The sequence below is a fragment of the Gigantopelta aegis genome, chromosome 4 (genome assembly GCF_016097555.1).
Source record: "Gigantopelta aegis isolate Gae_Host chromosome 4, Gae_host_genome, whole genome shotgun sequence".
Taxonomy (NCBI): Eukaryota; Metazoa; Mollusca; class Gastropoda; order Neomphalida; family Peltospiridae; genus Gigantopelta; species Gigantopelta aegis.
This window is the reverse complement of record NC_054702.1, coordinates 76036101-76049616: the sequence shown is the minus strand read 5'-3', so window position 1 is coordinate 76049616 and position 13516 is coordinate 76036101. Positions and strand designations below refer to the sequence as shown.

Below are 13516 nucleotides of genomic sequence, written 5' to 3'. Positions count from 1 at the left end.
GTATTTGTGTTCTGTGTTTTTGGGAAGGAGAAAGGTTGTGACAGTTGGAGCTCACCAGTCCATCTGGAAATCACTGGCTGTTTATCTTTTTTCAATACAGATTATTTACCATTGCTAGCCATAACCATAGCATATATCACAACAAAAATTTTAAAAAATATATATACACACACACACACGTACATATATATAATTAAACATATTTTGTTGAGAAAAAAAGTCAAGTCAAAATATCAAATCCATTGGATGTGTCACGTGTTTGGTGACTAGAAAATCACTGTAGACCTATCTCGTCAGCGAGTGGGACAGTTTTTGTTCAACAGGTAGTCTTTTCTTTTCTTGTTTCTTTTAGTCATAGGCTAAACACCAAACGGTGAAAGTTTCAGATGTTATTCGTGCAGTCTTGTTATTGTACTTCTGGCATGTCATTTTACATGCTTCAAACACATTGAACGGCTAACTGATAATAGGTAGTGGTAACTAATCACGTCATAGCCTTGATGGTTTTATATTGTAGTGTTAAAATCATCGAAAATATGGGCCCATTCTCAATCACCATTTTAATTGGAATGTGTGCATTATATTTTAATGGAGTGAAGACATTTTTTTGTTTCAATTCAAAAACATTTTAATACACTACCGGCATATGAGTTATTTTTAAAACAAATTCTTATACATTGTACCTATAGAATACATTCTCCACCTTTCAAGTTAGATCTTGAAGTTTATAATTGTATTTTGAGGATTGACAGACAAAAGTACAACTTTATTTTGTATAAAACATTTATTTCCCAATAAATTCATTTGAAGAATATACTGTTACTGTTAGACGAAAATATTGTATGTTAGTTATATTTCCTCATATTCTGTAACATTCAGTGTAATGTGATGTATTTTTAAAATGATGCTGAAGTAAAACAAAGAATTTTTTTTTTTTTTGATGAGATGAAACTGCATATTAATGGTTGAATCAACATTATGCAAATAAAAATTCAGAAACAACACATCACAACCAATTGATCAACTGTTACCCAACCAACGACCAGTATAATAGAAGACAACATACCCCCCACCCCCCTTTAGAACAAAAAGAATCCTGGAGACCAACATTAATATACTATTTAACAATATATCCTCCATTCTATAAAGATTTTAGGGCAACAATTGTTCTACAATATCAATGAACATTAAAACTATTATACAAATATAATATACATATTTCTTGCAGGTCAAAAAACAGTCTCATGATGTTCTATAAAAAGTGTGATGTTGCCTTCAGTCCTGGGTCAGATTAGAAGTCTTGGTGGTGTCAACTAAAAATAACAGTAGTGGTTTAGTGTAATTGTAGGTCAATTCTGTCAATATTTCTTCATTTCTCAAGCAATAAAACATATCTTGACATTTCTTACTGGTCTTGGACCACAAATTTAATATTAGTAATATATATCTGAAAAAAACAAGTGTACTAGTATTTTATATATCGGTGTGAAAGAAACAATGTATACAAAGAATAAACAAGTTACCAGTTCTTATAAAATTGATGTCCCCGAGCAAAATAATGTTAATTTGTCAAGAGCTTTAGCGAGTGACAAATGAAAGTTATTTTACTCAGGACATAAATTTTATAACAAGTGGTTGAGAGTTTGTTATTCTATTTATTACCCAGCTATTTTTTTGTGTAAAAAACTTTTATTTTTGATATAAGTAAATGTACATGTAACATCTATAGAAATGATGTAAACACACTGTTTTGAGTATTGCTTTAACTGTTGTATTTTAATCACATTTTTTTATCATTTTAAAAAAAGTTCTATTTAGTCTGTCCAAAAAATATATAATGAATTGCATTAAAATAACATTTTATTACAAATTTTACCATGAAAACAGAGAGCCATCAACGCGAACACTTTAAACTATGTGACGTCATTTTGTGTTTGCCAAATCGTGATGATCTCGTCTTTAGTATGGACATGGTCATTGGTTTGTAAGCTTCAAATCGTCCAATAGTATTGTATGTTACAATGCAGAATATTCCTCACTGAGAAAATATGAAAAATATTTTCCCCATTATGAGTGACCACTGGGATAATAATTAATATTTATCTCCTTGAATGGTGGTGTTCAACCCAAATACATTGTATCTAGATATTTCATTATGGTTAAAAAAAAAGTCATTTGTCTAAAAACTGTTGACTTTTTCAAGACTTTGAACTGGATAATTCATATTTATCCATTAAAAACATTTTAAGTAGTCTTAACAAAAAAAAGAAGACACTTTCAAAGATACATGAAGAAATCGGTGAGTGGATCCGTTTCAGAAAAGCCCCTGCTGTATGATGTTTAAAATGCATAACAATGAACATGTCACTGGGTATCAGTAAACACAAGACTGAAAACTCGGAATGAGTTTACAATCCACTCGGTTAACACTTTCAAGGAAGTAAAAACTATAGCAACAATAAATAGTCATGAGTTAAAAATATTTTTGATGGAACTTCATTCAAACTGATTCTTGTTTTTTAACAAATATGCTGCCAGGAATTCAATTGGATTTGGTGGCCTGAAAAAAATAAAATAATAATAATTAATTAAATTTTTTACAAAACATTCCATTTGCTATTCAGTACACTTATATACATATCTGGTGGCACCTGACTGGCTCAGTGGGAGGGGTGTGGAAGGAATTTGTGCTGTAAAGATTGAGGGTGCCATCCTCTTAGATTTGCCCCTGACCCATAGACTTAAATCTCTCCTCCCTCGTATGTAAAATCCTGGCCACATCAATGTTTCATACCTTACACTGGCTCATTCATCAAATTATTAGTTATATACTAATATTAAAACTACAAGGTATCTGCACTTAATATTTCAGTACTTACCTTGAAACATGCTCACATCCTTATTTATGTGTACACTTGTATGTATTAAGTGATGATCTACTTTCTCATTTAATACAATTTATATAAACTTGTAACACACCTTTCTTTTGCTAAAAATGACATGCCTTGTAGCAGGATGGGAACAACAGTCTGGTCAAGGTATGCTCGAGTCGGTAAGGACTGCAAATCAACCTTGGCACGCTTGGCGGGGATTGCAGATGGGTCTTTTTCGTTGTTTATTAATTTCTGTTAAATAAAAGGAAAAACAAAGGATGATATCAGAAACTATATAAATATAAGATTTAATTGACACAGAAATGAAAGAAAGAAATGTTTTATTTAACGACGCACTCAACACATTTTATTTACGGTTATATGGTGTCAGACATATGGTTAAAGGGACACACCCTAGTTACGGCTAGTTGTTAACCATTACGGCGTTGTTTTTCGCTATTAAACCCTTTTTTCACAAATAAATTTGCACTTTACTTATCGTTTATTATTTAGAATATACATTTCCATTCACCTGAAGTGTTTTTTGGTAATCCTGGTAATCCTGGTGTTTGTAATACCACAAAATGCATTTTTCGTATTTCCGAAAAACGGACGCACGTTTGAGAAAAAACCATTGAGCAGACAAGGTCTAATCTATTTTTAGATGGGATATTTCCATTTCAATGTCACAGACGTTGGTATACCACGTGACCGTTATCATTTTGGTTCGGTTTGTTTTCTCGTGCATGGTTCGCGCAATCAACATCCGATTTGTTGTTGTTCATTTGTGAGATTTTTCTTCACAGTTCGTGAACATTTTCAGTAACAATAAAGTTCAGACAAGTAAGTATCTCAATACAAAACCCTTAAAACCAATAATTTTGCTAAGTCCTACGATATCTGGAATGGGGATACAACCAGGACAGAACATTTGGAACATGTCCAGGAGGTGAAAAGAACGCACCCCAAGTCTGTGAAATTTGTCGTGACGTAGGCATTGTTGTGCTTCGAGCGACATCTACCGGTGACATCAGAATACAAACTTTCAAAATTATTTCAAGCAATTGGGACATGGGTATTCCCATGGTATTTATCGATATAAAACCTGCTTTTTCACTCCATTTGATAAAAAACGTGATCTAAGTGTGTTAGAGGTTTGTAGATTAACCAAATAATAATTTATTTTCGCTGGATGGAACTAGGGTGTGCGGCTTTAAGGACCACACAGATTTTGAGAGGAAACCCGCTGTCGCCACTACATGGGCTACTCTTTCTGATTAACAGCAAGGGATCTTTTATTTGCGCTTCCCACAGGCAGGATAGCACAAACCATAGCCTTTGTTGAACCAGTTATGGATCACTGGTAGGTGCAAGTGGTTTACACCTAACCAATGAGCCTTGCGGAGCACTCACTCAGGGTTTGGAGTCTGTATCTGGATTACAAATCCCATGCCTCTACTGGGATCTGAACCCAGTACCTACCATCCTGTAGACCCATGGCCTAACCACGACGCCACCGAGGCCGGTGACACAGAAATGATATATATTATATTTATTATAAATAAAGGTTCGAAATTATATTACTATACATTGACATTTTCTGATATTCAAAATACCGCAGTATCTAAGTGGCAATATCATTTTCACTCTGATCTTGATTGGCCTAGTATCTATCCAAAGCCATTTATAACTACACGGGGAAATAAAATTAAGATGGTTTCAATACAGAATTTTAAACAGAATATTAACAATTGACTCTTTCGCCTATAAATTAAAACTTGTTGATTGTGAAGCGTGTACTTTTTGTCATAAACATAAAGAATCTATTGTACATCTCTTTTGGGAATGTGATTTTGTCAGACAATTTTGGAATGCATTTTTAAGTTGGTTAATGGAATCATGTCAACATGTACATAATCTAAAACTCTCCCTTGAACTTATTATATTTGGAACTACTGACAATATCACAACAAACACTATTTTCGACTTTTTATTGCTTACAGAAAAATATTTTATTTATAAATGCAAAGTTCATAAGATACTCTTTTCCAACATGAAATCAAGCATAGATACATTATATAAGAACATATCTATTTTAGTAAAAACAATATTGATATTTTTTTAACCAAATGGTCCATGTACCATACCCTTTTTGAAACCCTAACATGAGTTCATAGTTTTCAATTATTGCATAATATATCAGTTACTTATGATATTATACTATTTCCCCAGGAGTCTATATATTATAACTCATGGTAATACTGTGCCTCACAAGGCTGCACAGCATGTAAAGCATTTACACATCCTATATATTTTATTTGTACACTAAGTAATGTATGTATGTGTATATGTGTGTGTGCGAGTACGTCCCATTAGCTTGTGTATTTTATTGGCATATATGCATCTTTATTTATTTATTTATTATTTATATTTGTTTATATATTTGTATTCGTTTATGTACCTATGTATATATTGTGTTAATAATAAAATTTAGAAAAAAAAAAAAAAATAAAAAAAAATAATAATAAACTCATGAACCTTAAACTTAACTGCTAGTAAATGTTAATGTATTAAATAAAACTTTATGAACAAGACTTGTTTGTCTATATACATGTAGCTTGGAAGATTTTAATCATTATAGTGGTACTGGTACATTAATTTTTATGAAATTACCGTAAAACTTCATTTATACCAGCCTTAACTAACAATAGTAACATAGTTGTGATTCTGTCATAAAACTGGGCCCTGGTTATTTTCAAATCCAAAGTAGATGATGATTTTCAAATCCAAGAACCTAACCATATAATTAATTTGTTCAATTGAAAATGGTGTGACTGCCAAATGACGTGAATCATCACGAATGAGTGAAATTACATGAAATGCCTTAAAATGAACAGGAACCGTATAAATGCATAGGTTGTGGTTTACTTATAAAATAGAATAATATCTTCAGTAATTGTTGATTAACTTCTTCCATTATTTTCAAATTTCTGACCTTTAGTCTTGGAAGGGGGTGGAGAGAAACACTTTTACCATACTACTTTTTCGATCACATATTAGTGTCCAGTATATCGTACCTGTACATTTTCTGGAATTTCGGGTGCAGTCTGGTCTGGCTGTTTATCGTTTGTTGAATCATCAACTATCGAACCAGCTGTTATCTGATCTGCAAGTTTAAATAAAATATACTTTATCAGGGTTGAAAAGATTTTATTTAAAAATCAAGGTGGCCAGCTGGACCAGAAAAATGTGTTACTGATTCTATTAAATTTAAGTTAGTAACTAGTCCTCACATTACTGCATTGAATGGAGGAACATACTAATAATTACAGACATCAGGGCTCAAACTTAACGATGGCACTGATGGCAACTGCCGTTGTTAAGATATAAATTGTCATAGGTCAGGAACATATATTAATACGTAAAGCTCCTCAATGATGGCAAAATGGTGTACATTATCTGCCAGTATATAACATTTGTACATTTGAAATATGTTTACGAACAGCAAAATAACCTTACTTTTAGTCAAGTTTATTTGCATAAATCTTCTTTTTTTTAATTGCCATTTTATTCATAAGTCATGGCAACTGGGTTTTTTAAATGCTGTGGGAAACAAATTCTTAAGTTTGAGCCGTGAGACATACAAAGAAGTTGCTACACATATATCACATTTTCTTTTCACTACATTTTTTTCTAAAACTGATGGACCATGTAAAATTAAATCTCCCTTATTAAAGGCTGCTTCGGATGACCAAGCGACTGCCAGTTTTTGAAATCACTGACATTTTTCATTTTCCTTTTTATATTCTTTTTGAGACAATATTTTAAAGTTTAGGTAACCAGATATTGGTTACCTACATGTAGGTAACTGATTGTTTGGTTCAGTTAATTTAAAATACAGCTGAAACATCAGTGTACATAGTACTCAACCATTGAGCAAGTATTAGGATTAGGTAACTCACAGGTCATACAAATTGATATAATTCCCATATTTTTCAATGCGATAGTACATGTATCTTACCGCTGTGCTATCAGGGATGCAGAGAAATAAATGTCACTAGTCTACCAGACCAGTACCAGTGATCAACTTACTAGTTCACAATTTTACTAAGGTTAACGACTGTCTCTTTTTGCATCCTTTTTTTGGCTTCGCACACAATTTAAAAAAGTTACTTACCTGTACTTAAAGGGACACACCCTAGTTACGACTAGTTGTTAACCATTACGGCGTTGTTTTTCGCTATTAAACCCATTTTTTCACAAATAAAATTGCACTTTACTTACCGTTTATTATTTAGAATATACATTTCCATTCACCTGAAGTGTTTTTTGGTAATCCTGGGGTTTGTAATACCACAAAATGCATTTTTCATATTTCCGAAAAACGGACGCACGTTTGAGAAAAAACCGTTGAGCAGACAAGGTCTAATCTATTTTTAGACGGGATATTTCCATTTCAATGTCACAGACGTTGGTATACCACGTGACCGTTATCATTCTGGTTCGGTTTGTTTTCTCGTGCACGGTTCGTGCAATGAACATCCGATTTGTTGTTGTTCATTTGTGAGATTTTTTTTCACAGTTCTTGAACATTTTCAGTAACAATAAAGTTCAGACAAGTAAGTATCTCAATACAAAACGTTACAAACCCTTAAAACCAATAATTTTGCTAAGTCCTACGATATCTGGAGAGGGGATACAACCAGGACAGAACAGTTGGAACATGTCCAGGAGAGGTGAAAAGAACGCACCCCAAGTCTGTGAAATTTGTCGTGACATAGGCATTGTTGTGCTTCGAGCGACATCTACCGGTGACATCAGAATACAAACTTTCAAAATTATTTCAAGCAATTGGGACATGGGGATTCCCATGGTATTTATCGATATAAAACCTGCTTTTTCACTCCATTTGATAAAAACATGATCTAAGTGTGTTACAGTTTTGTAGATTAACCAAATTATAATTTATTTTCGCTGGATGGAACTAGGGTGTGCGGCTTTAAATATGTTTATAGTAATGTCAAATGAAAATAAAATCCAATGGACTACTGCTGATATAATAAACACCATTCCAAACACACTCCCCCTAACACAAATGGTGTCCGGTTAAAGTATTGTAAAGTCTAGAGTAAACACAGTGTTACTTTCTATGACATCGCATTCAACTGAGGTCACATAAAAGAAATATTTTATTTCTGGTACATTTTATTACATTTCTTTTGTATTAGAAACAAACCTCCTTTTTAACCAACTGATGAAAAGGACAGAAAAATTCAGAAACAATGAATAATGAAACATCAGAAAATTTTAAATGCTGACAACTGTAGAAAAGCTGAAAATCAGTATGGAACATGCAATTTACTGTTCATTGGTTGACTAATGGACCTACAGTGAGGGCAAATGAATCAATCACCTCTCCTAATCACTCTTTCTATGGTGCAGTACATTAAAACCAGAATTTCTTATATTAAAACCCATTCTCAAGTAATCTGTCAGTGCTTTATTTGATGTTTATTTGATAAGAACCCCAATTCTGTTAGTACCTATTTAATTACTTCATTGTGGCCTTACAGAGTCCTTCCCAATGTGTCAGGTGACCGAAAGCTGTCATTTTTGCCATCCAAGCCAAAACATTTTTGTCTACTTCTGTATTTTTGACAATCAGTGTTCGAAATAAGCACTTGTCCGTTTGTCCTGACAAGTGAAAGTCTGCTCGGACAAGCAAAATGTATATCAGTGGTTGTCCAGTGGACAAGTGAAAAATTTCAATGCAGTTTCATTTCGAAGAATCAAAACTAATGTCCATGCACTTGAATAAAACTAACAACTTATTTGGACAAGTGAAAGTATTGGCAGACAAGTAGATTTCTAGATATACCATCGACGCCCCAAACTGCATTCACCTAACGACAAAAACATAAATACGATATTTATGGAAATATTATTCTACATTTTTCAGCATGATACGTAAAACAAAATAGATTGTAATCAATTAACATAAAAAATCAACAATGTGGATGTGAAACAAATCCATTCTAGTGAACAGAAGTGAAACACCCTCCAGTAAACAGGAAAGAATGCAACATTTCTAACTGTGTTCAGGCGCATGCGTTTGCAAAAAGTATCTAACGCGCATGTGCAGTTCGTCATTTTCCATTTTTAAGGCCACTACATGACAAAATGTATGTTTCTTAACTATTCACAGTTGACGAACACTTAGTTTAATGTTTTTAAAGGGAAAAATTCAATTTGTCAAGCATTCTGGTCCTCTCCGCATTTTATCAACACACACGAATATTATTCACTTGATGTTCGAGGCATTACGTTTATATCAGTGAATAGTTTGTAAAATATCATTTTTTAATGAACCGATTCTTAATTAACACAATTTATACACTCAAAATTATTTACAATTTTTATGCATGGATTATGAATACTATTCACTACAACAGAGGCACAAAAATGTAGCATACCTTTTGCAGATCAAATATAATAATTAAAAACAAATTCTAATAACAGGGGTCTTAAAAATCGTAAAAATTAAATGCCATGGCCTTGTTGATCTGACATGAGTGAGGTCATACAACACGCACCGAATGTTAATTAATCTTTCTCCTTTGTAAGTCCTATTTCTACGAGACATGTGGACCAGACATCTGTAATTTTAAGGAATAAACAAAAATGACTTACTCCTTTAGTAAAATTAATGGCTTTAGGGGTTTGTAAAGTTTTGTTTTTAGATACTTACTTTTCTGAACTTTATTGTTTATGAAAATGTTCCTGAATTGTGAAGAAAAACTTCATAAATGAACAACATGCTGATGACAACAAATCGGATGTTGATTGTGTGAACCGTGCATGAGAAAACAAAGTGAACGGAATTGGAAACATAACGCAGTTAGGGACTTTGACGATATTTGTCCAGGTGGACTACTGAAAATTTCTGTTTATTTCCATCACCGATACTGCTGGGTTTCCTTTTCGGGTGAAAAAAGAAATTAGTTAAAACAGTTAAAAACTATATTAATAAACATTTTCTTCTGCCACTTCTGGGTATACCTGTTTGTATTATTTCTGTGAAACTTGTTCATAACGGTAACCTCTTGGTGTCTTCTGTTTTTACTATCAAAAACAACAGTTGAAACGCGAGCGTGTTCGTGAATTTCAAAAAAATCGCCGAGTCTCGAAATTACAATACTCTCGATTTTACAAAAATTACCATACATCAGTTCCTGAACGTAGTTATGCAAAATACTGAGTGAGTGCGCCAAATCACCGGACGCACCGATACACCGGACTGAAGGCCTATTCCCCTACAACTTAATAAAAACTAAATATATATATACTGCTTGCTTGGGTATATTTAGGTACGTTTCAACATAAATTCTCACACATCTATTATTATAAACAAAAGTGTTATGATAATACAAAACATTTAATAACATTAAAACCAACCGTCAGCCATTTTGGTCACCAAGGAAATTATAGCTTCTGCTTTACGGCTTGTCGTAAATGTTTCTTTGCTAAAATAAATACCTAGATCCTAGTTCGTAAAGCACCATCAAAATACAAGTAACATCATCATCATCTCTTAATAATAATAATAATAATAATAATAATAATAATAATAATAAATTTTCAGAGTATGATCACATTTATAACAAGCAAGGGAGGGCCACAAGGTCCCGTGACCCCTTTTTTGTCAAGTCTGCTCTGACCCCTAAATATTTTTATTACTGTAGGCACGGTAGCTTCACACATTGCTGCGTGATTGCACTAAAGCAAATGCTGTACATAATTATAGGCATACGCTCAACAAACTGAGCATATACCTAAATTAGAAATAACTTTATCAACCCCGAGATTGCAGCTTGAAGATACATTCATTTAAAGCGAAGGTCTCAAAGTTGTACGAAGAAAAAGTTTGTTTTGTTTAATGACACCACTAGAACACATTGATTAATCAATAATCGGCTACTGGATGTCAAACATTCGGTAATTCTGACTCGTAGTCATTAGACGAAACCCGCTACATCTTTTCTAATACAGCATGGGATCTTTTATATGCACTTTCCCACAGACAGGATAGCACATACCAAGGCCTTTGATATACGAGTCGTGGTGCACTGGCTGGGACGAGAAATAGCCCAATGGGCTAACCGACGGGGATCGATCTCACACCGACCGCGCATAAAGCGAGCGCTTTACCAATGGGCTACGTCACGCCCATCAGAGTTGTATGAGGATCAAACTATTCATTTTTCTTTTGAAGTGTAAATATTATACATTGAATTAAATACCCCAGATTTATATTACTGAAACATCCAATAAAGATGACCCACAGGTTTAGATGTCATGTTACATTTGATAAAGAACTGGCTGTTATTTTTAAGAATTAATATTTTAATGCATTTTATACTGTTTGCATCATCAGTCCAGTCCTGCCGGTGATGAACAGTGGATTATTACTGTGCATAATTGTGCGCTACCTTTATTATTTGTTAGGCGCGGATGCAGATAGTGGGGAGCTGGAGCTGTGCGTTTAATGGTATTTCGCCATTTTACAAAAATTGCCAAAAACGTTACCATAACAACGTCAACATACCCGATATGACGTCAACAATGCTGAATTTTTAATATGCTTATTGATGTCAAAGCGCTAAGTACTGCATACATTGTTCTGAATATAGTTTAACTTCAGAATTGTAGGAACAGAATCGCTTTTTGACATTTATAAGCATATTTATTTTAAATGTCAACTACTACTACTACTACTACCTAATGACGACATCTAACTTTTGTGCTATTCAAATGCAATATTTTTGGCAAATGTTAAGTGGATAGGCATACATCAATAGAGGTAAGTCTATGATTGTTTGTTTGTTTTGTTGTTTAATTATTTGTTTAGCAGGACAGATGGAGTTGGGGTTTATTTTGCTTATAGTTATTTTTGTGCTTATATCCACTTTCGTTTTTTTTTTTTTTTTTTTTTTTTTTTTATGCCTATCCAGGACAGTGATTTAGCGGTTAGTTGTTAGTAAGAGGTAACGAGAGAGAGAGAGAGAGAGAGAGAGAGAGAGAGAGAGAGAGAGAGAGAGAGAGAGAGAGAGAGAGAGAGAGAGAGAGAGAGAGAGCTTCACAGCCTCAGAAACCTACAGAGAACCGCCCACCAAAATAAGCGTACGAGACCGGAGGGGGGGGGGGGGGGGGGGGGGGGGGGGGGGGGGGGGGGGGGGGGGGGGGTTTCCAAGATATCAAATATTCGCAATTGGGGGAAAACGATGGAGACGTTCGCGCAAAACATTTTGCAATGTATTTCCATCATTCAACTCACGATATTAGTTGTAATTCATATAAAATTTCTTAGTGATTCGTAGCTGGTTGGTAGTCGGCCTAATGCAAAACGTCGTTATCCAGATTCGGGCATTTGCGTTTAATTGGGGGGGGGGGGGGGGGGGGGAATCAGCCCATTCCCTCTACCCCCCTCTACCCCCCCCCTCCCCCCAACAAACCCACACAAAAAAAACCCTGGTAGCCCGTATACACACCTGTGCCCACCAACTTACATGTAAGAAAATAGGATATAGAAACTACCCGGTCATCCGTGTTACGACGCACTGAAGGGACCATACCAAAAGTGGGGCAGGATTTAGCTCAGTCGGTTGAGTTCTCGCTCGAGGTGCTTGCGTTGCAGGATCGAACCACTTCGGTGGATCCATTCAGCTAATAGGTTTTTTTTTTTGTTACAAACCAGTGCACCACAAAGGCCGTGATATGTGCTATCCTGTCTATGGGATGGTGCATACAAAAGATCCCTTGCTGCTTATCGAGAAGAGTAGCCCATGAAGTGGCGGCAGCGGGTTTCCTCCCTCAATATCTGTGTAGTCTTTAACCATATGTCCGACGCCATATAACCGTAAATAAAATGTGTTGAGTGCGTCATTAAATAAACTATTTCCTTCTTCAATACCAAAAAGGCTCAGCTTACGACAAAGATTGATCATGAGACAGACTTCGCCAGGGGTTTCAGCAACCGTCTGGCAGCCCGTAACTATTGTTCTAATGACCCGAATCCATTTTCATGACTGTTGTCACTGTGCAGTCAGTTCTCAAACTGGCCACTAGTTTCTTCATGTCATGACAATTTTTGCATTTTTACTAACGTTAATTCTAAATTCCGCTCATCTCCGAACTAACCTTTATCTCCCTCGATCATCATAAGCGTTGGAAGATGCCAGCGACGAGGAGGGCACATATATGTTAATTTTTAATTCGATTTTCAACTGGGCGAAGAGGGATGTATACTCGTAATCTTCAAAGTTGATACCTATATATGTTTTTGTCAGTCGTGGACTCGATCGGTCAATGGCGATGTCAGATGTTGTTTTGGGGAATGAATATGTTTGAATCTTGAGTTTGTAGGCCTGGGTCGTAAGTGGATCCAAAATGTGTCTAGTGGTGGGTGTGCAACTTTAAACAAGAATTCAGTGGAATCAAGTGTCTCGCCTACTATAAACTTACTCGATGTCGCCGACAGTTGCATTCATGGATGTTCCTTAAAGCGTGTTCCTCAAAAAACACCAACACCAAAAACAATAATCACATGCATTGTGATGAACATTTATAGGACTTTAGTTCCGCCA

General features: G+C 34.8%; 1 protein-coding gene across 1 annotated transcript; it reads right to left on the bottom strand.

Moving 5' to 3' along the window:
• Nucleotides 1–769: 769 nt before the first annotated feature.
• On the bottom strand, nucleotides 770–10388 carry LOC121371109 (protein dpy-30 homolog). Its single transcript, XM_041496763.1, has 4 exons — nucleotides 10329–10388; nucleotides 5951–6039; nucleotides 2980–3125; nucleotides 770–2560 (listed from the first exon to the last, which is right to left on the bottom strand). Exons 1-4 carry the CDS (start codon nucleotides 10336–10338, stop codon nucleotides 2497–2499), a joined length of 309 nt encoding a protein of 102 aa, XP_041352697.1. The 5' UTR covers nucleotides 10339–10388; the 3' UTR covers nucleotides 770–2496.
• Between the last annotated feature and the right edge of the window lie 3128 nt (nucleotides 10389–13516).